At 39.9% G+C, this 27,827-nt stretch overlaps 2 protein-coding genes and 1 pseudogene across 3 annotated transcripts in view; 2 read left to right on the top strand and 1 right to left on the bottom strand.

Annotated features, from left to right (window-relative positions):
* Positions 1-27,827, bottom strand: part of LOC147337117 (protein NLRC3-like) — a 310,085-nt gene that overhangs the window by 234,995 nt on the left and 47,263 nt on the right. The window lies entirely within an intron of this gene.
* LOC147337126 (uncharacterized) lies at positions 7,421-9,034 on the top strand (annotated as a pseudogene).
* LOC147337127 (uncharacterized) lies at positions 15,500-26,947 on the top strand. Of its 2 annotated transcripts, XM_086287714.1 has the most exons (4): positions 15,500-15,640; positions 23,140-23,245; positions 25,333-25,929; positions 26,255-26,947. In XM_086287714.1, exons 2-4 carry the CDS (start codon positions 23,228-23,230, stop codon positions 26,945-26,947), a joined length of 1,308 nt encoding a protein of 435 aa, XP_086143840.1. In that variant the 5' UTR covers positions 15,500-15,640; positions 23,140-23,227. The 2 variants fall into 2 exon arrangements, with proteins under 2 accessions (XP_086143840.1, XP_086143842.1); XM_086287716.1 differs by lacking the exon at positions 15,500-15,640 and having other exon boundaries at positions 23,077-23,245.

Genomic DNA, 27,827 nt, shown 5'->3' on the forward strand with positions numbered 1-27,827 from the left:
TGCCGTACTCCAACCTAAACTTACACTATTAATTCATCAATTTCACTCTGTGCCACTGTTCCTCATCAGGGCTGTGTGAAGCACAGCAAAGAATTCAGTCAAGGCCTTGAGCCATAAACAGACATCACGCACAGACATTGTTTTCATAACCAAACCGTTTTAGAGCTTATTCCTAAAATCTACATAAATGCCTTCTAGGTGACATATAACACATTCTAAGTTTTTAATGGTAATCAATGGCTCCTCATAAAAATTATGCATTGGGATGTTTGTGTGCAGCATTTTGCATATCAGCATAAGCAAAGCATTCTTCATTGCATCAGCGTGTATGTGTGTGTGCGTGTGGATCACTCTTCATTGCACAAGCGTGTGCATGTGTGTGTGTGTGCATCACTTCTCAGTGAATCAACATTCCCGTGTGTGTGTGTGTGTGTGTTTCTCTTCATTCTGAGTCAGTGCATGTAGATGTGTGTGTTTGTGTGGGTGTTTGTGTTCATCACTTTCCTGTTCTGGTGTTCTGGGTAAACCACGGCCTGAAGCGTGCCCTGGGGTCCTGCCCCCCTCCTTTTTCAGTTTGTTTGCGACCATTGCTGCTGCTGCTGCTCAAAATTCAGTCCATCCTGGTTCTGACCCCAATTGGGGCAGTCCTTTCTCCAGTGTCGATGTTCACCGCAGGTGAAACCTGCATCTTCTTCTGTGTTTTTGTCCATTCTGAGGTGCCTCCTGACCTCAGTTACTCCTCCTGTCTCGGTCACGCCCTTTTTCGCCACCCGATCATCCGTGTTGGTCCATCACTGTCCTGCACAGTGTGAATGCAAAGTTATCAAGGTCAGCATTCTTTCGCTCGGCCTTACTTTTCATTCGGGCTTGGCGGGCGTCTCTTTACAGCTCTGTCAGCTGACGCAGTCTGGGAATTTTTCCCCCGTGTAGTGAAACGGGCCTTAGGTTTAGTGCTCTCCGTCTCGGCTGCCTGAGATCACATTCCTGCAGGTCTGTTGACATTCTCAGGTCGTTGTTGTGGGTCCAGCTGTTGCAGCATTTGGTCAGTGTCACGTATGGGGGAGAGCAGGAGTCCAGTCAGCCTTGGCTTTCAGGGCCGGCAAAGCAGCCTGTAATTAAATATGTATAGAAAAAACAAAAACAAAACAAAACAAAAACAAAACAAAAAACAAAAACAAACGAACAGGAAAATGTTGTTGTGTTGGCTGTGTTATTCAGAGGGGAGGCAATGGGGCCAGGCCCTGTGTCAGCCTTCTCTCCCCCTTTTTTTTTGTTTTTTGTCTCCCGATATAATCAACTCCTAACCCACCAAGTTGACAGGACAACACAAGTACATGTTAAAATTCTTAAGATCATGTTTAAAAGCCCAAAAAAGGAACTTTCTTTCATTCAGTAATCACTTTTATTAATCAATCAACAGAAAACATGTCACAATTTGAATCTTTTAACCACTAAATTTGTTGTGTCTTGCCTGGTTGGTTAGACCAGTGTTCCTTTTTTTTTTTTTTTGTTAAATTGTTGTCCTGCAACCCAGAGGGTTTCTTTGTCAGTAATGTATAGACTTCATCATTTAAGTATGTTAATTTTTCTTTAACCTTGCTGGAAAATCTTCACGTGTTCATGAGTGTAAGCTGTTTCTTCATTGCGTGTATGTGCATTTGTATAAAAGCAGGTTAATTTTATCTTTTCTCAAACTAGGCGTTACCTTAAAAGGAGCCTTTCTCTCAGATTTCTCTGCTTGTGTGTGTTTTTGTTTCACCTTTTTGTTGTGATGCTCCGGACGCCTTCCCAACCTCCACAAGTCCGTTGGCCCCAATTTTATGTGTTAAAGCTTCTCTTAATTTCTCCTCTAATTCTCTCCTCGCTGCTGTCTGTTTCACAGCTGCTGATTCGTGCTGGGTGTGGTTCCCATTACCTATAATTTTGCTTCGGCCGCTGTGCTTGTGGGGGCAGTTGGTCCAGGTCCGCAGCTTCCTGTATTAACACACTAAGAGATTTATTTAATTTCATTTTCATCACTTTTAAACCGATAAGCAGGCAACACGCCTACCTTGACAGCGTAAACTGTACGCCAGTCTCCCAACACATTCCTCTCTCTACTCCTCCATAATTCTCCACTGCACACCTCTTACTATCTCTCCTTTTTATTTTTATTACACCACAGAGTAATACACCCAATTATGCCCGTCTATCTCTATGTGGCTCCAAATTCCCTCTTTATTTTAATTTCACACTCGTCAGGGGACAGGCACACAACAATTTCAACCACTGAAACGAGGAATTCAACCTTTTTATATTTCTTCACTAATCTAGACTCAACGTTTGTTCGCAAAAATGTGTCTTGTTCTAGTCCGGAATAAATGTGAACCCGTGATTACACGGCCGTTCCAGTGTTATATCCGTAGCTATGCGGGGGCCCTCACCTCCCCAAGTCACCACCTCGGCACCCGGACGCCGCCGGTCCTGGCCAAGCGTCCCTGGACAGGAGGGTCGCCACTCCTAGGGCAAAGTTCCACAGGTACACTAGGCATCAACGTTTGATCCTAAAAATGTGTCTTTGCTCTAATGTCCTCCTAATCAAACACATTAACCGTCACTGTCACTGTGTTCACGCTTCACACTCCACACAAAACACCCTCAGAGCGCGCCTCACTCACACTCTCACTCAGCGCGCGCTTCACCCACAAGACAGCACCCAGAGCGCGCCTCGCAGCTTCACACACACTCTCTCACTCAGTGCGCGCTTTGACACTCACACACAACACTTTTCCTCAGCGGGAATTTTACACAGAAACCTCTGAGCTCAACTATTAGATCTTCTTAAAGCACACTGCACCATAGACCAAAATACCCCTTTCTCTGCGATTATGACCGCCACCACGGGGCAAAGTCGCATCATAAAAGTGATGCTTGCATCCCCGAAGTTATACCTGACATCATAAACCAGGTGTTGCTATGTACTTAATTTTTACTTTGTATTATGACCGCAGCCCTTTATACTCGACTGACGCCACAAACCACCGTCAAAACCTCTATCCAATGTACTAAAATTAGCACCAACCACTACTGCACTTCACGGCCGCATATCACCGGAACACGCCGTATCATAAACCAAACCTACGGACGTGTTTCGCTCTCGCGTTGCCAGTGTTTAACCGCACCGTGAAGCCAGCATCTGCTTGTCCTTAAATCAACTTCTATTTCATAGCCGGCAAAAGCCAGGACGTCACTGACACCATAAACAAAATAAACAAACCTCGACTTCAATGTACTGAACTAATGGCCGCGTCTTCAGAATAAATTCTAATGTATTATTGCTACAGAAGCCAGTATTAGACAAAATTAAATGTGGAAGGTAAAGTGGCTGCAACTAGCTCAACGTAGTATCTTATTAGTTTCTCGGTAGAAGCAGTTTACTGCAACTAGCTCAACGTAGTGTCTTATTAGTTTCTCGGTAGAAGCAGTTTATTTAACACACTGGAATTCAGCCTCAACTTATGTTGTTAGTATCTTGCGCCAAAAACCAGACACCGACAAATTTACTGTGAAAATACATGTGACTCAGTGAACAGATTAATTTGGAAAGCCCAATATGCACATTTGGTATTTATAATACAACAGGCTGTGCTTACCTTTCTGTTTTAGGCCGGCCTTCTGTTCACTTTGCCCCACGATCTCACCAAAAGGCCAAATCTACACCTCCTCAGCACACCAAAGATCCGGGTCACACGGCACCAAGTTGTTGAAAACACGCAGTTCTTTGAATCTTTGGGCTGAAGGAAGGACAAATACTCGGTGTATAAATGCTCAATCAACAATCATTTATTTCCATACAATTCAACAATAAGAGCATTAGAACGTCCGGACGGGAGAGATGCTACCAGAGGGTCAGGCACATGTCTCAAAATGGTGACGGGTTGCTCAGCTTTTTATAGTCTCTAGTGGCCCCCAGCTAGTCGTAAAAGCCAAAACATCACATTTTTTCTCTGTTACAGCACCTAAGTTATGACCTCGGCAGTTGTTTCTCTGCTTTCTGTAAGGTGGGGGTGTGGAATGTGGTCTGTCTATCTCCCCTGTCTTTAGACACAGAGTCTCCTGCTTACAACCTTCTCTTCATGATTCAACAATTAAGCATGTCAAGAAAACAGTGTAACACATTCCCAGCAGATCAAGGATACAGAGTGATGCACATTTATCTAATGAACTAATATGTGAATATGTTCTGTTAACTCAAAAGTATAATGAGAACTAAACTACATACAGATCACACACTCTATTTTAAAGGATATAATATGATCTACAGCAGTATTCTAATTCAACTACTTTGATTACATATATAAGGTAACATATAATAACAGAATAATATCACAGTCTGTAGAGCAGCTGGAACATAATGAAGTCTACAAGGTTAAAGTTTTCTCTTCAGTTATTGTTCTTTCTGCTGCTTGGTTTGATGGATCTGAGAGCTTTTGTTTTTATTATTGTTATTATAATTATCATTAATATTTTACTCTCTAGAAGCTTTAAAATAGTGTTTGTGTTTGAAAAAATTGATTTAAGAATTGAACAGAAACATCTGTCCTTCTGAAAATCGCCCAAAGGCACGGAGACAAAGTCAAAGGATGCAACCTGTAACTTTCTCTTCCTTCATGTCAGGACCATCATCCATGATTTACCGTATTTTCACGACCATAAGACGCACTGTACTAAAAGGCGCAGTCTCAGTTATGTCTGCCATTACTGTATTTAACACACACATAAGGCGCACTGGATCATAGGGCGCATACAAGTACCGTATGCGTATTTAAAAATAAAGCAGGAGCATAACAAAGTTTGGTACTCACATTTTTATCATCAATCAAACCCATCAAAGTCCTCATCCTCTGTGTCTGAATTGAACAGCTGCGCTAAATCTCCATCAAACATGCCAGGTTCACTTTCTTCACTGTCAGAGTCACTTTCCGTGCCGTGCGGCTCCTCGGAAACGATGCCGGCTTTTGCGAAAGCTCGAACGACAGTGCCAGCAGCCATGTTAGCCCAAGCATCTACAATCCATTGGCAAATTGTGGCGTAACTCGCCCGGCGCTGCCTTCCACTCTTGGTGAAACTGTGGTCTCCATCGGTCATCCATCGCTCCCAGGCCGCTCGCAGCCTTACTTTGAACGGGCGGTTCACACCGATGTCCAGCGGTTGGAGTTCCTTCGTCAGGCCTCCCGGAATGACAGCAAGCTCACAGTTCATTTGTTTCACTAGTTTTTTCACATCGGCTGTGAGGTGGGCACGCATAGAGTCACAGATTAAGAGCGATGGTGATGCGTGGAAAAAACCACCTGGTCTCCTTACATACACCTCCCTCAGCCAGTCTTTCATCATTTCCTCATCCATCCAGCCCTTTTCATTTGCCTTAATTATGATTCCTGCTAAATAAATAAAGTACTATTTACTTGATTATAAACAATACTGAGACTACTCATTTTTCTTGCATTGATTTAAAGTGACTAAATTAGAATACTAAAACCATTTTAATCGTGTTTGACCACAACCGGAAATGATGCAATATATTCAAAGACAACAACTAAATATGATTGGATAATAAGACCTAGTCTTATCCAATAAGACAACAACATAATTTAAGGAGAGCGCAATTGACCGCCAGATTCTGGAAGACTGTTCAGCCACATGCAACCACATGGCACTGAGTCAGGCATACCGAGAAGGTAAGTAATTTAAATACATTTGTTTTAGTTGGGTACGTTTTCACAGAATTGTTGTAGTGCATGCTATATAAATAGTAGTCTGTAATGCATTTACATGTTGTTTTTACAGTGCTAGCTAAAGTTGGTATTAGCTTTGTGGCTAGAGCTGAAAAATAGTAACAAATTACACATAATCGGGAGAAAGCAGCTGTTGTCGGTCAGATATGGAATTTATGCATGTGACAGAGAGCACTGATGTTTTTTGATGGCTTAGCAAGTTAAAACGTCACTGAGAGAGCGCAATAGTGTTTGTGTTACTCGTGCTAGTTATGGCTACAGTGGCTAATTAGTCTGGCTGTAACCGTCAGAGTTTAAGAAGCTGGGAGCACAGTGCCATACCTTAATTCTTGCTGAGGACACACGCTCAAGTTATAATAAGGATCCTGCCACCTTAGACGTGGGTTTAAGAACCTGTGCCCATAAATGCCAAATCATTTTTCCATTTAGTCATTGTTTTAGGTGAAGTGTCACTTACTTGACTATTCTATTGGTTAAGCCCAAATAATACAGCAGATATCTACAAGGAGATAAGTTTGTTCAACAGAGTATGTCTTATTAAGTGATGTATTGTGAATTTTCCAACATTGTCCTAACAAAAATTAGGACCCTTTCCCCCACTTTTTTTCTACTTTGTGTAGAACATATGTGAGCTGCTTCTCAAAACATTATGTATAAATGAGAGAAAGATTGGTATTTTAAAGAAACCATTGATGCTCTTCTGGACTGGAATATCTTTTTTCAATTAAAATTAATGTTTTTTGTGATGGTGGAATTTTTACCTTTATGATTACAGAAGTCAAAACATCAGATGATGATAGCTTACCATCTAAACTCCGCATCTCTTGGCAAGTCTGAATTAGAGGTCTCAGCTGTATCTGCCTTTCTAGTGGATTTGCTTAAAGAGGAGATAGCTTATTATTATTAGGTACATATTCCCTGACATTCTAGAGGTCAACCTTGCACAGTGTGTGACATTAAAGGGCATAACGTATAGAAATGGAATGGCACCGGCCCAAAGGGCAGCAGGTGGATTGCCAGAATACTGAAAAACCATATCTGCATTGTACCACAGCATATTCTACATTGTCAGAGAGCTTGGTGGCTGGTACAGAGAGCACCACAGAGCTTTTGAGCTCAGCCCAGTATCCACAAGAATATTCACTCTGTGAACTCCTTGATACTTATCCATTGGTTGGCTATGAGATTGGATCAGTCCACATTGTGACTTTAAAAAGGCATATAGAATTAAAAGGTGTTCATATAAGTGTAATAGCTTCAGTAGCATGTATTTCATTAAATAAATTCTTCTTTTTTATGTCTGATCTTTCTAACTTTGAGTATTGGGTATGGATAGCTTTATGAAAACTAAACTGAAACGATTCTTTCTGAATGTCTGATATGTAATTCTTTTTTGCCTACAGAGTTCCATGGTCCTAAAGACTGTTTTGGCTGACGGAACCTGTCGAAGGCTCACTCTCTAATGGAGCGCCTGAATCAACTGAGGATCTCATTGTTGAAGTCAAGAGACAGTGTTGTCTTCAGGGCAGTTTCAGACTTCAGTTTATGGATTCCTTATTTGGGAATGAGTTTCTTAACCTTACCTCAGTTTCAGAAGTAGCAGACAAAGGGACTCTTAAAGCTATTGACATCCCAAAGCCCACCATATGGACATAAAAAAGAGTAACAGAGTTGGTGAAACTCAAGATGGAAAAGACTTTTTCATACAGAAGACATGAAGTTGTTCGTGATGCACCAATGGTGGAGGCTTTCATGGCAAGATGGCCTGCTCTAATTGATTTCCATGAGGTAAGGTTTGCCTCATACACGGTGTTCTTGTGGTATTAGCCTAAAATGGTTAAGGCACAGTTGTTATTTGACAGCCCATTTCTTCAGCATGAGTGATTGCGGCCTTCTTCCAGGTATTAAACCTTTGAAGCTCATTCCTCTGTGCTCATGTTTTCAGATCAACGCTGAGTTTAAGAGAATTGCCACTATCCCCCCTCAGACAAAGTTCCTGGCTCAGCTGGCTCTCCACTTGGACAACCTGGTGAAGTTGGTCAATAGATGAGGAGAGCTTGGACTAATACTGAAAAGAATTGTGGCATAAATGGATAATGTAAGTGATAAAGCCTCAACATTCACTTAACATGATCCTCTTTGGATGAAACTTTACAATTGTGGAAGATTTCAAATGTTTTCCCATGATAAATTCTCTCATTTTGTATTTTTACATCTGCTTGTTTTTTTAACCTTCACTTTGTCAACTTGTTATTAATTGCCAGTAAACCTATTATTAATTTGTGTGCCTTTACTTTAAAAACATTCATGTAAAGTACACTAGTAAAACTTAAATGAAGGACAAGGGCTGAATGAAGATGCTAATTACATACATTTCATTTCAGTGTGAAGATGTTAAGGGAGTGTGTATCTACATGGGTGAAGACCCTGGCATGCTTATCCAGGAGTATGTGGTATGTACTTGTCTTTTTTTTTTTTTTTTTTTTCGAATTTTCCACAGTGTGTCATATTACTTACTTGGCATGAAATGACTAACATGGCTTCTTTTTTACAGGGCATGGAAGAACGTGCCATCAGTGAGACTGTTGAAGACACCACTGTTTGAATTTATCTTCTTAAAGAGCAAGCTTCAGCAGATAAACAAGAGTTGTCCTTGCAGGCATCAGGGTGGCGAAGAATTTGGATAATGTAGCATTTGCTGTGATAATGCTATTTGGACTCATGTATGCATTAAACCTTGCCTACCCTGCTGACCTTCGCTACAACTTTGATGTTTTCCAGAAGGTTTTCATGGAACTGGATGGAGCTAAACTCTCTAAAGTTCTTGCTTTAAAAAAAACATCTGTTTCATTGAGAAGTCAAAGACTGCACTTCTGCAATTCCTTGCAGGTTTTCATTTTGTGTTCAGTAACGTTATACTACTTATGTTTTTATTGCTTTCCCCTCATGTGACTGCAATGCAGGATGATTTTTCCTTTTGGTATCGTGTTGTAAGAAATTTTTACTGACGATTTTTAGCAATATGTTCTAAACCAACCTTAATGTCCTGCTTAAATGTTTAAAATGAATATTAAAATTCATGTAGGTGTTTGGTATTAGTTGTGTAACAATGTCATTTAAGGCTCAACTTAGTTGAAATCTTGTACAGGTAAATACTTGTACAGAAGCTGAAACTGTTGTCAAATAATACACAAGTTATATTTGTGTAAATCTGTTTATCCATAAAAGCGTGTTGCTTTTTTCAGGTAGTCTTAATTTAGTTTACATTTTCAATTGTGTAATTAATACAAATGTTATATGTAAGAGATGACAGGATCATCTATAAGCACTTTCTTTTATTTGCTGCTAAGGTCACTTTTTTGTGAAACATTTGCAAATATATTCTCAAACTAACTTTTTCTTCTAGCTATTTCTGCAGGCTATCTTTAAAAAATGTGTTAACAAGTTTATATGGATGCGATTTTGGACTTGTTCATGGCAGAATTGCTGCTTTCACTGCTGTTACAGTTTAATAAAGGTGTATTGTTCAGTAGCACTCACAGTCTTTGCCTTTTTTGTCAATAATGATCAGTTAATATTTCAATTGAAAAAATTAAGTAGGATTTAAAGCCATAATTTGTCTTGCAAGAACATAATTGCAATGTGTTTACATTACATAATATCATTGCGTACCACTGGCAAATAAAAATAAGTTGGTGTTAAATATTAAAATATATTGACATTATGCAATACATTGATATTATGATAATAGATTAATTTCAGTACATCAAACATGATTTTTTAAAGTAATCTGATGTAAATAAAATACTTTGATGTGACAAGCATTAATTACTTGAGGAAAAGTGGAAAATTAAGTCAGTCATACTTATTCATATTATGTGGGACCGATGTACACAATAAAATCAAGTAAATTGAAAGAACTTTTTTTTTCAGTGTACGTGGGATGACCGGCGTCAGGTACAGACTGCTATACCCTGCAAAGCTGTTAGTGACCCATGGTGATGTGAGGAAAAGCTTTACCGATCCCAAAGAGACCGTAGACTACGCGGAGAAGCACCTCTCCCACCCACCTTCAAATGTATTAAAAGCAAGGATATATCTATATGTCTAACGCTGACACAGCACTGTGTTTCTTCTTTTCCCTTTATATTCCATGTAAAGGTGAATATGGAGCGTTTATGGAGCTCGTTTATTGACCAGCTGTCAGTTAGAAGGTAAGAGTTACTAGGTTAACAGAGGTTAGCAGTAACAGTACGGGGAAGTATATTGTGTTGTTCTTTTGTTGGTTTTTATTTTATCGTACTTTACTTTGTTATTTTGATTTTACCTGTTGTGAGTGCTTCCCGTAATTCTCCTTTTTCTTGCGCCGCTGCGGCCAGAGTTCACAACATTACATATTTTTGTATCTATAAACAGGAAGCTGACACTCTCCAGACTTTATCAAAGGTGTGAGCGTCACAGCAGAGGCCTTTGTGTTGTTAAGGTTCAAAAATTGAGGAAGGAGAGTACAAACAACCATTGGTCCAGAAGATCTTGGTCAAACAATTGATTTTAATGAATACACACGTGTGGGAAGAACACTCTGTACGCAGACAGCAAGTGATCTTCGACTTAATCAAAGCATAGACAGATTTTTATAGCATCAGGGTTTGATTTACTGACGCCCCTTCAACGTCACAGACAGGATATAGACATACGTCAATATCAAAACTACAATGACCTTTATCACAGTTTAAAAGAACATCGTCTTCCATCTTCATAACAGGTGCATCCTGTCACTGCCGGATGCTCGCTTGTCATCTTGACACCTCAGCAGCAGTTCTGCGACAAGCTGCTTTTTGCAACCCCAGCAAAACATAATTAAACTTTCCCCTCTAAATGATTCTCTCTAACTGAGTGTATGTGTGTCTGTGTGCTAACCACAATTGCACCCTGTTTCACCTCACGACTAGCTCCTGACGTCTAACCAGACAGAGAGACAGAAACCACTCTCGTATATGTAATAATCGAACTGAAACTATGGATATATCATCTGTTAAATAAATGTTTTAATCAAGAACCTCTACTAAAAGCTTAATATAAAATGACCTGATATAAGTGTTTTGTAAGCATGTATTGCAGTTTTAACCTTCTATAGCTCCAAGTCACTTGCACAATAGATTGTCCGGACATCGCGCCGAACAAAGCTTCCAACCCCCAATTAATTGACCGAGCTCCAACTCTTTAATAAGCACAGATATGCAATATGTATAAAATAGTTATAACTGCACCTGAAATACAAGGTTAACATAATAACTGTATGCATAACATCTTAAGGCCTTCTTAAAGCTATCTGTTACATTGTTAAAGCCTCGTCTTAGCCTGCTGCTCAAAATAACTTTCACTTCTGCAAACTCTCTGCAAGCCTGTTTCCTGCCACTTAGTCTTTCTGAAAGACACACACACTGTTCAACCTCTAAACGCAATATAAACTCCAGATTATATTATTAATGCAATGGTAATGATGACAATTATTTAGCAATAGCAGTAAAATAATTTCCCTACTCCACATTCCCTCTCTCGACCTCTGGCACACCAGAGGTCGCAATACATTGTGTCCTGGCTCAGCAAATCAGACAACCTCATGTCATCTAATTGGTCCAGTAATATACACCAGCTCCCATTCGAGAACACTCCATGTGTAAGCTTTGGTTTTCTCGGTCCCTCTCTTGTGGTCGTCCATCAGGCCTCGGACCTCCCTGTGGTCGCCGAGATCTTCTGCAAAGGAAGCAAAACACCTTTTCCTGCACCTTTTCCTGCACCTCCCTAACTTATCCTATTTGGGACTCTGTAATCAAAAGCCTGATCCTAATTATGTTCTTAACTTATTGACTTGTATTTATATATATTCTTCAACGTTACTCATCACTTTAAAACTCTTTAAGCGCTGCCTTCACGTCCGGTTGCTCGCTCTATTTTCCTTATCTGATCATCAACATCCTGTATAGTTCCTCCCTAACTTAAGTCACCTTTTTAACAAAAAAATCATTATAAGCGCCTATTCTACTAAAAGCCCCAAAAGAAAACAACCACTTTAATCAATTAAGTTTAAGCATATAAGCAATTACTCCTGTATACATTTCATCATAGCTAAATGCTGCCTAAAAACAACACCTGTGTGTTAACACTAACTTCATTTTAACCTCACATTTCCTATGTTATAACCTGTTTTTGGTATAGCCTTTTTATTTCATTTTGCTCCTTTTAATGTAACAATACCTTCTAATTCTAGTTTATCAGACTTAACCAAAATATATGCTTTCCTTCCTCTTTGGTCCTTCTTTAAGTTCAGTTAAAAAGCTAAATGAATTTGAGGCTTTTTGCCTGGAATCAATACTGTCATGTGTATTTATGGACTCTGTGTCTGTAAGCGTGTGCAATCCTTCAAAAACTCATATCAAAAAATGCAATATGTATAAAAATCATTTCTGCTTATAAGCTCTCCCCTTTATCCTAAAAATACCTTCTATGTAATATCTGTATGTGTAAGCCTACATTATAACCACTCCTTCTAGAAATTAAAAAAGAAATCAAACCTGTTCTCCTCCTTCAACCCTCACTAATTTTCCCTCTAAGATTTATTCACAGCTTTGAAAAAGCATTGTATCTTCTAAACAGGATTCAGTTCACTTTAATCCTTTAACCTTCACATAAAAATAACAGTTTCCGTTTTACCATACCCAAATGATCAACAAACCCCCAAACATAATTACGCATAATAAGAACCAAAAAAGTCCTAAAATGATCCTAAATTATTAAACAATTAAATTATTAAACCCTAAATTCCCCCTTTATTTTGACACATGAAATGTGTCACAATACTATACAAAACTCAAAATGCTCAGTTTCCCCACTCATGATCCAATCTATGTCATAAAATAAACTTAAAACAGAACAATTATCAGTCATGTGTTCCTCCAATTAATGATAACTGAGTTACATCAAAAATGTTTCCCCTTTAACATTTGGCATTCTCCCAACAATATACTATAATCCCATAATCTAACCCCAGTCAACAAAACAGAAATTTTCTCTGGTAAAAGCCAATTGTTTGTCCACATTTATTCATCCTCACCTTCATCCAGTCACACCTTCACTCACATGCAGTCACACCATATTTTGCTAATAGTGGAGCTTCCCGCACGATCAGATTCTCCACCCTCAGCAAAATGAGCTCATTCATTTTTTTTAATTTTCCATAGGAAAATATTTCTTTATGCTTTTGGGCTGGATTGACTCGCATAAAATCCTACAATTTTGGACAGGGACTTACGACCTGATCAGTCCCCACAGGTAGCTTTCTCCTCAGCCAGTTGTAATCTGGAAAGCCCCCCTTTTATTTGCTCTCCCGAGAATTTTCAGCGCTGTTGCAGGCCTGCTTAGAACAAAAATGAGAAAAAATAGAGCTGATTATTAGCTCACAAAACACAAAACAAAATCACCTGACAGGTTTTCTTTAAGTGCACTGTTACAAAATAATGGGCCCCTCAGACATGTCCATGTCTCCTAAAACTCCCTCTATTAAAAACAAAAACAACAACAACAACCCGAACCTAACTGACAGAATCAACCCATCACCACAACAACCTCAACAACCTTAAACACAAAAGTTTTGCCACCACATAATTTCACCCCCTCAATACACCGAAAGTAAAACCACACAATTTGCACACAAAAATCACCCCCTTTAACATACTTAAATTCAGCATAAAACCCCCTTACGACAACATATAATCACTAAACTATAAATTTCCTACCCAGATCTGCACTTCTCTTCTCTCTGCTATGCTTCCTCTTCTGAAAGCCTCAGTCACACACACACACAGGAAGCTTCGTCGTCACCACTCACTCCAGCTAATTTGCATACTGAGTCATCTCTCAAGAAGTTGCCATAACAAGAGAAACATATGTTTAAACATTATCTCCTTATTAAATTATTTTATTTCTTTCTACAGTGATCACTAGCGTTGATTACTCAGTACGAGAGCACTCCTAAGTCACTCTTTTAAAACTACTTTAATTACCGTTTCTTTTTTCCATAACTCCCTTTGTCATATAGCTTCTTTTGAGTTATTCCTCAGCTTCAAACTCAAATGTATTTTATGTTTGTGTATGTGAATTTGCATATGTTGCTTTTGCAGTGTGTCAAACTCCTTCATAATTTTGCCTTTAAACAGTCAATTTTCTCCTTCCCAAATTTGCTAACCCAAATTCTGATTTCCCACCTTAAATAGCAGCGTTCCTTGTCCTCAGCCAGAAGTTAGGGCTCCACTTGCCACTTTCCACCTCCGCCTTAGCCCAGCGGCTTTACCCCTTGAGGTCCCGTCTTCTTCACTTCATCTCACCCGTGAGTCTGAGCGCTACTCCACAGTGTCAACGTAGCTGAAGACAAAACACAGAAACACATGAAGGAGATTTTCCTGGCCTGGATTTTATACAAATATTCTGCAGTACATCAAAAATGAAAGAAAACCATTAGTCAACATATGAACATCACCTCTGAAGTTACAGAGCTTTGATTGGAGACACAGCTGAGCGTTTTGCATTTTGCATAATTAATTACATAATTAATTATGTAACCATAATTAAATGGTTACATCATCTTTAAAGTCCCCAGAGATCAGGAAAAGGGCCTGAGGGTGCTGTGTTTGGAGTCTGCTGGTTACAGTGTGCAGGACCTCACAGGCTGCTGCAGCGTTAGCAGAGGGCGGGACATACACAGCTATCATAATCACGTGTGTAAACTCTCGTGGTAGATAGTACGGTCTCATGCTAACCGCTAGCAGCTCAATGTCCTTACAGCGTAGCGTCTCTTTGATAGAGAAATGCCCAGAGTTACACCATCTATCGTTCACAAACACAGCCAGACCCCCTCCTCCCTTCTTACCACTCTCCGCTGTTCTGTCATAAGAGGCTCAGCAGCTAAAGCAGCACACCTGGGTCTCCCAGCCTATTAAAAGCAGCCCTTTGCTTCACCTGCTTCACTAAACATTATTATTTTAAGCAGAGTGGTGTGATTTATGTAGGCATTGCTGTGTGACAGGATGACTTTTCTTGCACACCCACCAAATGAGGGCGCACATGCTTCCACGCCCACTGGTGACTGCACACATCCTTTCAAGGAAGCATTTCATTCATCCCTAACAAATGGAACAAAACACTGTGCAGCGTGTTCAGGTTTGAACGTGGCCCTGGCCTCTCTCTGCATCCACCTGGCACATGCAACACACATCCACTCCCTGCTGAACTGCTTGTATTTGATGTGTTGAAGTTTTGGTAAAGTTTGAATAAATTCCACTTTATTTATAGGAACATTTCATCTGTGGACTCCTGCTTCCCCTCTCCTTGAGCCAGTTTGTGACGGGAACATGACATAAGAAAAGTAATTTATCCCTTTTTGATTCTGTGTATCTGGCGCTCATCCAGTGAGTTCACACTTGGCAGAAACAGACTGAATTTGTCTGGAGAACTTTGGCTTCAGCCAAGTTAGATAAACACACTGTGTCTCTGTCAAAACAGCAGTGTAGTTGTGGCACCCCTGTGAGGGAATGACCACATGAATATTATTTTGTGTAAAACACTCATGTAACGGGACATTTTTCATTGCTATATGTATTTATTTTCAGTTTCTTTAAGAGGATAGAAAATCCATGTAACAGGGATTCATTTTATGTTAGAAAGCAGTGAGGGCGGAACTTTGGTGCTTGCTCCGGGGTTTCGGGGAGCAGTAAGTGGAGCCCACCTTCCGCTGCTTCCTCAGACACGTTCTGGAGGAAAGCAGAGACGCATCGTGTCTTCCTTACTCTGCTCTTCACCTGCTTTTACAGGTAACATGTTTGTCATCGAGGTCTTCATCCTTGGGACCCGTAACATAGTAACTTCTTCATTGTTATACTTCTATAGTTTTCCCATTTTGTGAGCTGTGGATGTGGAAAGTGTCTCAGTGACACATCCACATGAAAACGGCGTTACCTTCGTTCATTTGCACGTCAAATGAACGAGCTGTTTGGACTTTAACGTCACAGCTGATGCTTCGATACTCGAACTCAAGAGTTCAGCTTCCACTCAGAGGTACAAGTACACACAGCAAAGATAAACGTGTACACAAGGTGGAACCCACAAGTGCACAGCTCCAACCAGAGATGGGCAGTAATCCGATTACTTTTTTCAAGAAACGAGTAAAGTGAGGGATTACTATTGCAAAAAAGGTAATTAGATTACTGTTACTTTGCCGTAAGCACGCTGCGTTACTGCGTTACTAAAACCGCAGCTGTGTGCAGATGAACAATGGATAATCTATCGAGTGTGGAGAGAGTGTGAGCGTGCAGCGTTTAAAGCGTGGAAGCACTGACCTTACTTTGAGTTTGACTCTGTAAAAAGTGACAAAAACATTAGCATCCGCTGTTCACTGCGTGGGAAGACAACATGCTCACTCACTATGTGTTAATGGGCACGCTTATTTATAACTTTGATAAAATGTCATAAAAATAATTCCATGCCAGCTCACCATTGGTGATCAGGTAGTTTCTGTTCCAGTTCCAGTCCCATAAATCATGAAGCTTGCTGCCAGAAAAGCTTCAAATCTCCTTTGAAAGCTGTTTGTGGTCTTGATTGTGGGAGCTTCAGTTGTCTGACTCCAGCTGCCACACAGTGCTCACTGATATCATTTGCAAAAACCCCAGTGTGACAATATTTATCAGGAAGTGACGACTTTTCTTTGAACATTTGCTCAGGCTAAGCTGTGCTTTCTACCACAGTTGGGAATTTCCTGGTTTACAACAAATTATTGTGTCAACACCGCATAAGATTTCAAACTACAGGAAAATCACTGGAGTTATAAGAGGCAGACAACGACACACACACCACATGCATGCTGTTGCTATTTATTGTGGATTAACCTGTCAAGGGCAAGAACAAAATAATTCTGCCTCAAATACAGGAAATCATAGCTTTCCTGTATTTCCTCCATTGTTGGCATGCTGGTTAGTGCTGTTGCTCCACAGTAAGAAGGTCCTGGGCTAAATTATCCATGAATGTAAACGGCTGTGTGTTTCTATCTGATAGACTGGTGAGCTGTCCAGGGTGTACCCTGCCTGGTAACCTATCACTTCAGGGTTATTTCCCAGCCCTGCTGCAACCAGGATAGAGATAGGAGGATGGTAGTTGTTGTAGACCCATTCAATTTCAATTGAAGGATTAAAATGTTCCAGGAGCTCAACTTACTCCATCTGAACATGTTTCAATCGTGTTTTATGAACACAACATGCAGCTTTACTGAATATGAAAAGGTTGTGTTGATTTAACTCAGTTGTTTAAGTTTCTGCCAAAGCAAAACCTTTGTGTGCAACCAGTGTCCACTATTGAATCAAGTCAATCCAACATGTTTTTGTCAGTGCAAAAGGAGTTACGGTGCCTGTATTCCTGCACAATATTGTCCCGGGAGGGAGGAAAACTTTCTGGTGAAGTTTTGGTTGATTTTTGGGTTTTGCTTGACACTAGGTTGATTTTATCAGTGAGGTTTGGATTGTTTTCTTTCTCTAAGAGAGAGAAAGATGGTTTTATGCTTGGACATGTTTGCAATGGGCCCCAGTATTTGTTACTTTATTAGTATTTTATTGGTTGCGTTTGTTTGTGCTTTTGTTACAGTGCACTGAGATAAGAACATCTGAGAGGTGTGATCCACCGGTGGTGATATTTTGGTATTTTGTGAGTTCCCGATTTAACAAATCAGCTCTTTAATCCAGACCTGAGAGGTTGAACTTTAAAGCGCTATAAAATATTCTTACTGGAAACAGTGGCAAAGTGTTTTTCTCCATGATTATAATGGGCTTGGGAGAAATTCACTGATATGTGACATTGATCACATGAGAAGTCCTGAGCCTAAAAGGATTGCAGCGAGTCAATCCAGTCCAAAAACAAGGAGCTGTTTTCCTTTAAAATGATGACGTCATCTTGCTGGTGATGGAGGCTCGAATAGGCTGCGTGTGAGACTCCATTATCAGCAATATCTGGTATGAATGTGTGTGGATGTATGCATGTGACTGGACTGTGACGGACTGACGACTAAAAGTTTAACTGACTTGATACTGAGACAAAAACGGTGCCGACTTTAGGATTAGTGAATGTCCACAACAATTCACCCAGCCTGTAGAAGAAGGGTGGAGGTTTTGTCTTGCTTTGTTTGTGCAGGAGCAGAAGGATGACAGAGACTAAAGGGGGAGGCTGTAGCTTCACATGAGTGTGAGCTGCAGACTGAACCCTTTGGTTGCTAATGTTGAGTCACTGATGTTTGCATTAAGAAAATTGTGTTTTATTAGCTGTGTTTTAATTAAGGTATCACATTATATTGTTGGGAATGTTAAATGCTAAAGTGAAGAAAAGCTTTGATTTCACTCATGACTGAACATGTTATTATTAACCATAGCAGGCCACTGTAAAGAGTCAATTAACTGTTATAGAGGAAAAAAGGCCAAAAACTCTGTGAATACCTATGAATAACAGGCAATGATAGACTTGTCACATTCAAAATAGAGATATGTAATAACAAACACGGGTCCGTGTCATTTAGGTTCTCCATTGAAATAGTCAATCATTTAGAAAAGTAGAATATATATATATATATATATATATATATATATATATATATATATATATATATGTGTCTCAACGCTGTTTCTCAATAATATTAAAAACCTAAAAACTATTGTTGTGGAAGATAGAAGTCACTGTGACAGCCCTCTGACTGTGGAGGACGTTTGTAATCCTATTTCTGCACTTAAGGCCAACAAATCTCCCGGCACAGATGGTTTAACTGCAGAGTTTTATGAATCATTTTCTAATCTCCTGGCTCCGTTCTTACTGCAGCTTTTCATAGGAAGTGTAGAGAATAACATCCTCCCTCCTACTCTTACTCAGGGTCTCATAACACTTATTCCAAAGCCAAACAAAGACTTACTTCTTATTGATAATTGGAGACCCATCTGTCTGCTCAATGATGACTATGAGATTATGGCTTTAGTACTTGCTAACAGAATGAAAGAGTTCTTGGACACAATTATCGATGAGACACAATCAGGCTTTATGAGAAACAGACACCTTTCTAAGAACATGAGACTGGTTTTAGATCTACTTGATTACTCTGATTTGGTATCTGACTATAGCTTCAGTCTCTTCCTGGATTTTTAAAAGGCTTTTGATACAATTGAACATCAATTTATTTTCCACTCTTTGGAAAAATTTGGCATTTTTCTGTAAAGCTATCAAAACCTTGTACACGAATGGCAATAGCTCAATTAAAACGATTAAGACTCCACCCCGAGATTTGACCTGTTATACAAGGAATCAGCACAGCTGATAAGGAGCTCATCATCAGCCAGCTAGCTGATGACACCACACTCTTCTTGAAGAATGCAAATCAAATCCGTCCAGCCCTTAGTGTTATTAGTGATTTCTCTGAGGCATGTTAATACTTTTAGCTATTTTATATCCATAAATGTAAGCAGTGGGAAAAATCTGCTTTTCACAGGAACTTGGTAACAGCAATAAGAGAATACGTAGTTTATTACGGCGGGGAGTCTCTGGCTGGCTGGAGCGGCATCTAATAACAAACTCACAAAATAAAAACAACACAACAAACAGATATTATGATACAGACTTATAATCTGCACCCATGTTTTTTCTAAATTCTATAAAGTGAGCGCGAGAGCCCTCGGTGCGCCTGCGCGCTGCTGAAGTCAAAGTAAACTTTATTGTCATCTCCGCTACAGACAGTCCAGCATATAGAGAGACGAGACGACGAGGCTGCAGTTACAGCGGTGCAAGTAAACAAACAATAAATATAAGAAGAGTAAGAAAATAAATCTACACTTTAGGACTCGGGGTAAAGGATCAATAACAATTTAATTTATAATTTACAGTTTGATGATTTAAAGTCTCACACAACCCGTCAAAAGGGGCGGGGCCGGCTGCTTCCAAGTAGAGCACATTTCATTTATAATGATGTAAATCCAAGCCCATCATGGATTCACGATCTGAATCCTGGGTTGTGTGAAATCCCAGAAATCAACCTTAGACAAAGTGAATCTGTGAACTAAGGTGTAGGTCTGTTAGGTTAATTGTGCTGATCCTCGGGTTGGGGGATTTGTGTTTGTACTGGAGCGCAAAATTCAAACCAATGGAAGATGGACAACAAAAGTTCAAAGCCATCAGGTGCTCAGTTTATGTATTTATTTTTGGCCTACATCAGTAAGAAATGCCAAATTATATACACAAAGTTACAGGAATCACCACTCCTGTTATTCATGATGATTTCAGTAACATCACATAATAACATGTAACGTTATTATGTGATGTGCGTACTGTTAATGCTGATACTGTGGTGAAATTCTCTGCTTCTTTTGTGTATTCTGCATCTATTACGTCAGATTGTCTTACCCCTCATATGGTTGAGAATTTTGCCAATACCCTGTTAACTACATGTTCCTCCATCCTCGACACTGTGGCACCTATTAAAATGAAGCGCCCCAGAACTTACTCACAATGTTGGTTAAGTGACTCTGTTCGCGCTCTACGACGTGCGTGTCGGCGGGATGAGAGAAGGTGGAGGAAAGATAAACTCCAGGCATCTTACGACATCCTACGTACTAGTCGCTTGAAGTTTCAAACTGCTGCCAAAATGGCTAAAGCAGCTTTTCTTTCAAAAATTATCTCTACCAATGGTAACAATCCTCGAATTTTATTTAAAATTTTTAACTCTGTGGTCAACCCCTGCCCCACTATGCCGCTGCCGTGCTCCACGGTTCTTTGCGAACAATTTTTAAATTATTTTTTAGATAAAGTCTCATCTCTTAAATCTGCTCTTCCTTTAATGACAGGCCCTGCGTTTACCCCTGACTGTTCCTCTTCCTTCTATCAGTTTGAACCCGTTTCACTCCCTACTCTTAAGCGTCTGGTTGAACAAATGAACAATACTAATCTCGTATATGATGTTCTTCCATCTCGTATAGTTAAGGACTGTTTTAGTACAATTGGACCTAGTATATTGTCCCTTTTGAACTCTTCTTTGCTCTCTGGTTGCGTACCATCAGCCTTTAAACATGCTATAATTCAGCCTGTTCTTAAAAAAAGGAACCTCGATTATAATGATTATGCGAACTATAGGCCGATTTCCAAGCTTCCGTTCTTGGCCAAAATTCTTGAGAAGATAGTGTTGCTTCAACTCCAGGCCTACCTGGATGAGAATAGCATTAATGATAAATTCCAATCGGCCTTCAAACCACATCATAGCACTGAGTCAGCGCTGCTCCGAGTTCTCAATGACCTTCTACTAATGGCTGACAATGGACGCTCCTCGGTCCTAGTGCTATTGGATTTATCGTCGGCTTTCGATATGGTTGATCATAAAATCCTATTGGCGAGACTTGAGCACACTGTAGGCATCAAGGGTGTTGCCTTGGATTGGTTTAAATCATACTTCTCCAATCGGCTCTCCTCGGTTCACTTGGCCACTTCCTCTTCCTTCGCTGTACCTGTCTGTTGTGGTGTCCCTCAGGGATCTGTGTTAGGCCCTACTCTGTTCTCATTGTACATGCTTCCATTAAGCGCTATCTTTGAGAAATATCACATCGCTTTTCATTATTATGCCGATGACATTCAGATCTACTTTGAGTTAAATGATGACCTAGCTTTGTCCTTGAATAGTTTTCAAGAGTGCATGTGTGAGGTCAGGCAATGGCTCCTGGCAAATACTCTTATCCTTAATGATAAGAAAACTGAATTCGTGGTCTTTGGCAGTGACGTCCTTCGTGCCAAACTTCGTGATGCCTTTGGTTTTCTCACTAGCTCCTTTTCCGACACTGTTAGGAATTTGGGCGTGTTACTTGACAGCTCATTTAAACTTGATAGACAAGTGTCTGCTGTTGTTAGATCCAGTTTATACCAACTCCGCCTTATTTCTAAGGCCAGGCAGTATATCCCGCATAAAGACCTGGAAAAACTCATCCATGCCTTTGTAACTTCGAGGCTGGATTACTGCAATTCACTCTAGTTGGGACTCCACTCTGCCCTCCTCCATAGTTTACAGACAGTCCAAAATGCTGCTGCACGCATTCTAACCAAAACTAAGAAGTTTGCCCACATTACTCCCGTCCTAGCTGATTTGCACTGGTTGCCTGTGAAATATCGTATCCAATTTAAAATTCTGCTGTTTACTTTTAAAATCACTAATAACACAGCACCGAGCTATCTTAAGGAACTCTTAAGCTTATATGTTCCTGCTAGGGCTTTAAGATCATCCTCACAGTTACTGTTGGTGCAGCCTAGATCTTGGCTGAAGTCTAGAGGTGATCGAGCGTTTGCCCTGGCCGCACCAGAGTTGTGGAACAACCTTCCCATTGGCATTCGGGCGTCTGACTCTATTCAATCTTTTAAATCACAGCTTAAAACGTATTTGTTTAATCTTGCGTTTTCTACCGGTTAAATGCTGGCCTTGTCTGCAGTGATTTATTTTACTAATTTTCCTATCTTGCTTTTTATTTGCGCTGTGTATGTCTTATCCCCATTGTGTGTTGATGGCACAGTTATATTGTGCTATAGCTATGTGCTATAGTTATATTTTTTCTATTGGTGGCTTTTTCCTGTGAACATAATTCTACACTTTTATTTTTATGACTCTGATTATACTTGTGTTAATTTGTTCTATGTTAAGCACTTTGGCATGCCGTTGGTTTTTAAATGTGCTCTATAAATAAAGATTGTTGTTGTTGTTGTCCTGTAAGCACAGTCTGCCTGTGTCTTTTCTCTGCAAATGAACATTTTCAGCCAATATAGGTAATACATCAACATGGCTGCCGTGGCTAAGTTAGGAATATTTATAATGTCATTTCCAAAACTTGCATATGATCTGCAATTTGTAGCAGATCTACTGACTGTCACAGAGCAGCTGGAGCAGTCTCGAATGCAGGTCAGTCCACTGCTGCCCCCTGTGGCCAAGTGCCATAGCTACTGCTGGATGAACTCGTGACACATGTGCACCTGTTTCTATGAACACATTGAGTCTGAGTGGCTGCACTTACACTGGTGCATTCAAACATATTGAAAGATGCCAGCAATGTGGATTGTCAAGACTCAAACCAATCCACATTGCTGGCGTTGCATCTTTCAATGCCAGCAATGGCAGGTATCAGTGCTCAAACCTTTTGTTTGTTTCCAACAAGTTGCCCACCTCGGGAAACAAAAATGTGTTCTTTTACTTGTCAGATGAACATATGAGACACTTTGACTCTTCAGTGCAGTGTGGAGCCTAACAAAGATCTGTTTTGTGTCCCAGCTGATCAGCAGGAGGAGGAGAGTCTGACGGAGAAGCAGAGGAACATTTTCAGCTACTTGGACTCAGCTCAGCCACTACAGAGGAAACAATGAGCTCAACACAGAAGGTGACAGACAGAGCAGGACCATATGACCAAAGATATTTATCACCATATACATTTGAACATTTGCCATAACGATGTAGCTGACGATAGAATTGACACCAGACAAAATACTTTACAGCTGCACAACTTTATTAAAAACCCATCAATGTATTTTCACTGAAACAAGCAGCTGTTGTTTATGTGCATTAAAGTTATATAAAAATGTAACAGTGCAAATGCAAATTCCTCGCTGACAGTTTAACCAAAAGGCGTTTCCAGTGGAAACTGGCCGACACATCCTGAGCATAACCATGTATAATATCCACTAAACTTCAGAAGAGGTTATACAGTCGTGGCCTTTTTCAGGCAATTTTTGTTTTTTGTTTTGTGCATTTTATGTTCAATATAGGTATTTGTTGTGCCTGAAAATGAACAAATAAATGAATGAAATGAAATGAATGAATATTTTTATTCCACAATCAGAGAGAAAGAAACAGAGAGAGAGTGCAGGACAGACAGACAGGTGACAGTCTCAGGTGTACACACTGCTACACAACAGCAGCAGAGAAGCAGGATTTAGTGTTTGTGTTATTACGAGTGTAAACAAGAAGAGTTCCAGATGGTGCAGTGGACACATGAGTGACTGCTGTGATTAAAGCATCGTTCTTTCAGCTTAACGAGTGAACCGTCAGCTCGTTCAAACACACGTTAAAGTGCGTTTGGCTCGACACCACCGAACAGAGGCAGCAATATAACACAGCTAACATTAACAGTGCAGTGGATCCTGCTTGTGCCGTGATGTTCAGGACTGCAAACCGAGCAGCATCACTGACTTTCAGCTTGTTGTGTTTGTGGATATATGACTGACTTTAATTATCCACAAAATCATCACATTCTCTGTCAGATTAAGGTCGACTATTGAACGGCGTATATTTTAAAGGCTTTAAAACCAAGTTAACGCTGAAAGTACAAACATCACTAATGTCACATAACTCTGCCGACAAGGCATAGCTATGGCTATGAAATGCTCTTTGTGTATCACTTCTTCATTATGAAAGATGTCATTAATGCACTAGTAATGTCTCATCTGGAGTATTGTTCAATCATTTGGTCAGCAGCTAATAAGACAGATCTTAACAGACTTCAGTTAGTCCAGAATAAGGCGTCCAGATTAGTGTGAAGATGTTCATACTATACTAATATTGATAACATGCATAATAACCTTTCTTGGCTTCCTGTACAGGCTAAAATATTCTATGGCTTACTTGTAGTTCTAAAGAAAGCAATTCTGTTAAACACACCACATTTATTCTGCTCAGCTGCAGTATCCAGATGAAATACATCATCATATTACACAGTTTTCAACAAACTGCAATTTAGTAAATGCTCGAGTTAAAAGTAACGTTTTGTAAAACTGTTACATTTAGAGCAACTTTTAAGTGGAATAAGTTGCCTTAAAAAATTAGAGAATTATTCAAAACTTCAATGAACACTTAAAAGCCGATTTACAGAGCTTTTAGTTGTTGTAAATATTGTAAGACATGATTTGTTTTTGAAATTTGTGTAATGTGCCTCAATGTTATTGATATTATTATTATTATTGATTGCTTATATTTGAACAATTGTGAAACCTCACTGTGGATGTAAGAGTGAAATTATGTGGATATCTTGAATCCACTTTATTGTGTAATATTTTATGTGAGTATTTGACGGAAGACGAGCAACATCTGTTGTGGAAGCTAACGGGGTTCCTTTAGAATAAACAAACATAGGATTTATTATCACTGAATAATTCTGTATAAATCTATACAAATTATAGAAATATGTAATAGGAAACAACAAAATAATCTAAATTATAAAATAGTGTGTGTGTGTGTGTGTGTGTGTGTGTGTGCATGATTTTAGTGTTTGAACAGTCATGAATTATCTTTAACAGCAGGTTGGATGTAATGTGTTAGAACTACCAGCAGGTGGGGATAAGAGACCTTTAAGGTGTTTGGTGCCACGCTCCACCTTCAGGTTTAAAACTAGTGTTAATGGAGTTTGAAGGTTGAGTTTGTTCCACGACTGCATTTCACTCACTGCCTCTGTTTGTATCTCTGTCACTGCAGGACCAACATGGAGCCAGAAGTCAGCGCTCTCAGGAGGCCGACAAACCTCACAGAAGAAAGGGAGAGAAAAAACACACCTGTGACGAGTGTGGGAAGGGTTTTACTGTGAGGGCTAAACTAAAACGGCATCAGGTCATCCACACTGGAGAGAGACCGTTCAGCTGTGACTTGTGTGGAAAGTCTTTTTCCTTGAAGGGTTACCTAAAAAAACACCAACTCATCCACAGTGGAGTTAAAGCGTACAGCTGTGATCAGTGTGGCAGAGCTTTTACTCGCAGTAGCAGCTTACAGAAGCATCTAGTTACCCACTCTGGAATTAAGGCATACAGCTGTGACATCTGTGGAAAAACTTTCAGCCGGAGAGGGAACCGAAATATACACCTACGCATTCACACCAGACATGATGTGTACTGCTGTGAACAGTGTGGCAAAGAGTTTACAACAGACGCACAGTTACAACAACACATGTTTACCCACACTGAGGAGAGACCTTATCAATGTGACCTGTGTGAGAAGACTTTTAAATCTCCACGTTACCTGAGAGAACACAAACAGATCCACACCAGAAAGAGACTCTACAAGTGCAGCTACTGTGAGGTATGTATTTATATTGTTATCTTGTCATTTTAGCCTGACTGTTTGGAACAACTCTGCTCATTAAACTGTGTTAGCATGTTAGCAATTCTACTGCATGGAAAAGCAGCTCTGAGTGATTATTCAGATTTTCCTTTCAGTTATGATTTTAGTATTACTGTAGTATTATGGTGGTAGTATTGTAGTTATTGCAGCCCAGTAAACTGAGTGTGTTAACTGAAACAGTCAAATGTAGTTGGACGTCTGCAGAGATGCTCTTTATTTCAGGCGACGTTCAGGATACAAATGTTGAAGGACTGACTTACACTGTCTTTGTGTCTTTGTTTAGAAGCAGAGCGACACAGATGGATCCAGTTCTCAACCCTGTCATCACTGTGGTGGTGGGAAAGACTTTCATTGTGACCTCTGTGGAAAAACTTTCAGTCAGCAAAAGACCCTAAAAGTACATCAACGTAGACACACTGGAGACAAACTGAAATACTGCAAAGAATGTGGGAGAAGCTTCACCACATCACATCGCTTAAAACGACATGAACTGATTCACAGTGGGGTTAAAAAGCACCTCTGTGATCAGTGTGGGTCATCCTTCACCACTGCAGGTCAGCTTAAATCACACAAAGGAGTCCACACAGGAGAGAAACCACACAAGTGCAGACACTGTGAGAGAAGCTTCTCACATTCAAGTACTCGTAACATTCATGAACGTGCACACATGGAAGGAAACTACAGCTGTGACCAGTGTGACAAGAGCTTCAGGAATCTCAGTTCATACTCTGCACACAAACGATCCCACGTTACTAATAAACTGTTTCACTGTTACCAATGTGCCCAACCATTCATCTCATTGTCTGCTCTGTGCAAACATCAGCGCGATCACTCAGGGCTGAAATCACTCCCATCACTGGATCACAGTGAATCTGAAGACACAGAAAGATCCTCTGGTTTCTGTGTCAGACTCAAAAAGCTTGAGATCAGGCTCCACAGAGTTCAGATAGAATCATTTAAACTTGTGTTGAACTGAACTGGTTGCTGGGCTGAACTTCTACATAATACAGATCTACATGGGATCTTCTTTTCTGTTGTTTTACTGAGTCAGTTTTGTCCTTTTTTCTCTGTCCTGGTTTTGCTCGTCTGTAAATGATTGAAACTCAGTCAAATAGTTCATTGTTCTCCAGCAAAACGTTTTGGAAACTCATGTTTAACCTTTAAAACTCTGACATGTTTTAGCACACAAGGCTTCATCGGGGAGTTCACTCATGATTGGACCATGAGAACAAAGGTTTTTAGTTCTTTCAAAGAGAGTCTTGGAGATGTTTGATGTTTCTGTTTTTCTGAAACCACCTGAAAGAAAAACTATTTTTCTTGCTTTATGTAGTGTGGAAGTTTTTAATGTTTCTTCATCTGTGATGTTCTTGAATGTGTTCACGTGAAGATGGTACAAATAAACTGTCCTTTCAGCTTTAGCTCCTAATTTATTCATTATTTATGGATGTAGCACAGCAGCCGTCTCTTGATTAACACATGGAGGGCTCGGGATCTGATGGTGTCGTCTCCCTAATTTGCCCACTCAGTAAATCTCACTCATGGCCAAGAAATTGAAATAAACCTTGTTTCCCTGCTGGATAGTGATCCACTGTAACTCTGCTCCTCCTTCCTGTTTAGGATTTCTGTGGCTGAAGTAAAATTCCCTCCATCCATCACTTATCCCAGCTAACCCAAAGTGAAATAAAGTTTTGCTGGTCTTAAAAAAGCATTACAATAATGGGCATTACCAATGCAAACTGAATGATACAGAAGATGAAAGAAGAGACTTTGATCAGTTAATAAAGCTCATGATCTGGATTCATTGTGGCTGCTACACAGATACTTCTGGGTCACTTCTCTCAGTTAGGAACCTTCCT

The sequence above is a fragment of the Aulonocara sp. 'chitande type north' Nkhata Bay genome, linkage group LG3 (assembly GCF_057382095.1).
Source record: "Aulonocara sp. 'chitande type north' Nkhata Bay isolate Kocher_YH1m ecotype deep benthic linkage group LG3, A_spYH_male_GT1.1, whole genome shotgun sequence".
Taxonomy (NCBI): Eukaryota; Metazoa; Chordata; class Actinopteri; order Cichliformes; family Cichlidae; genus Aulonocara; species Aulonocara sp. 'chitande type north' Nkhata Bay.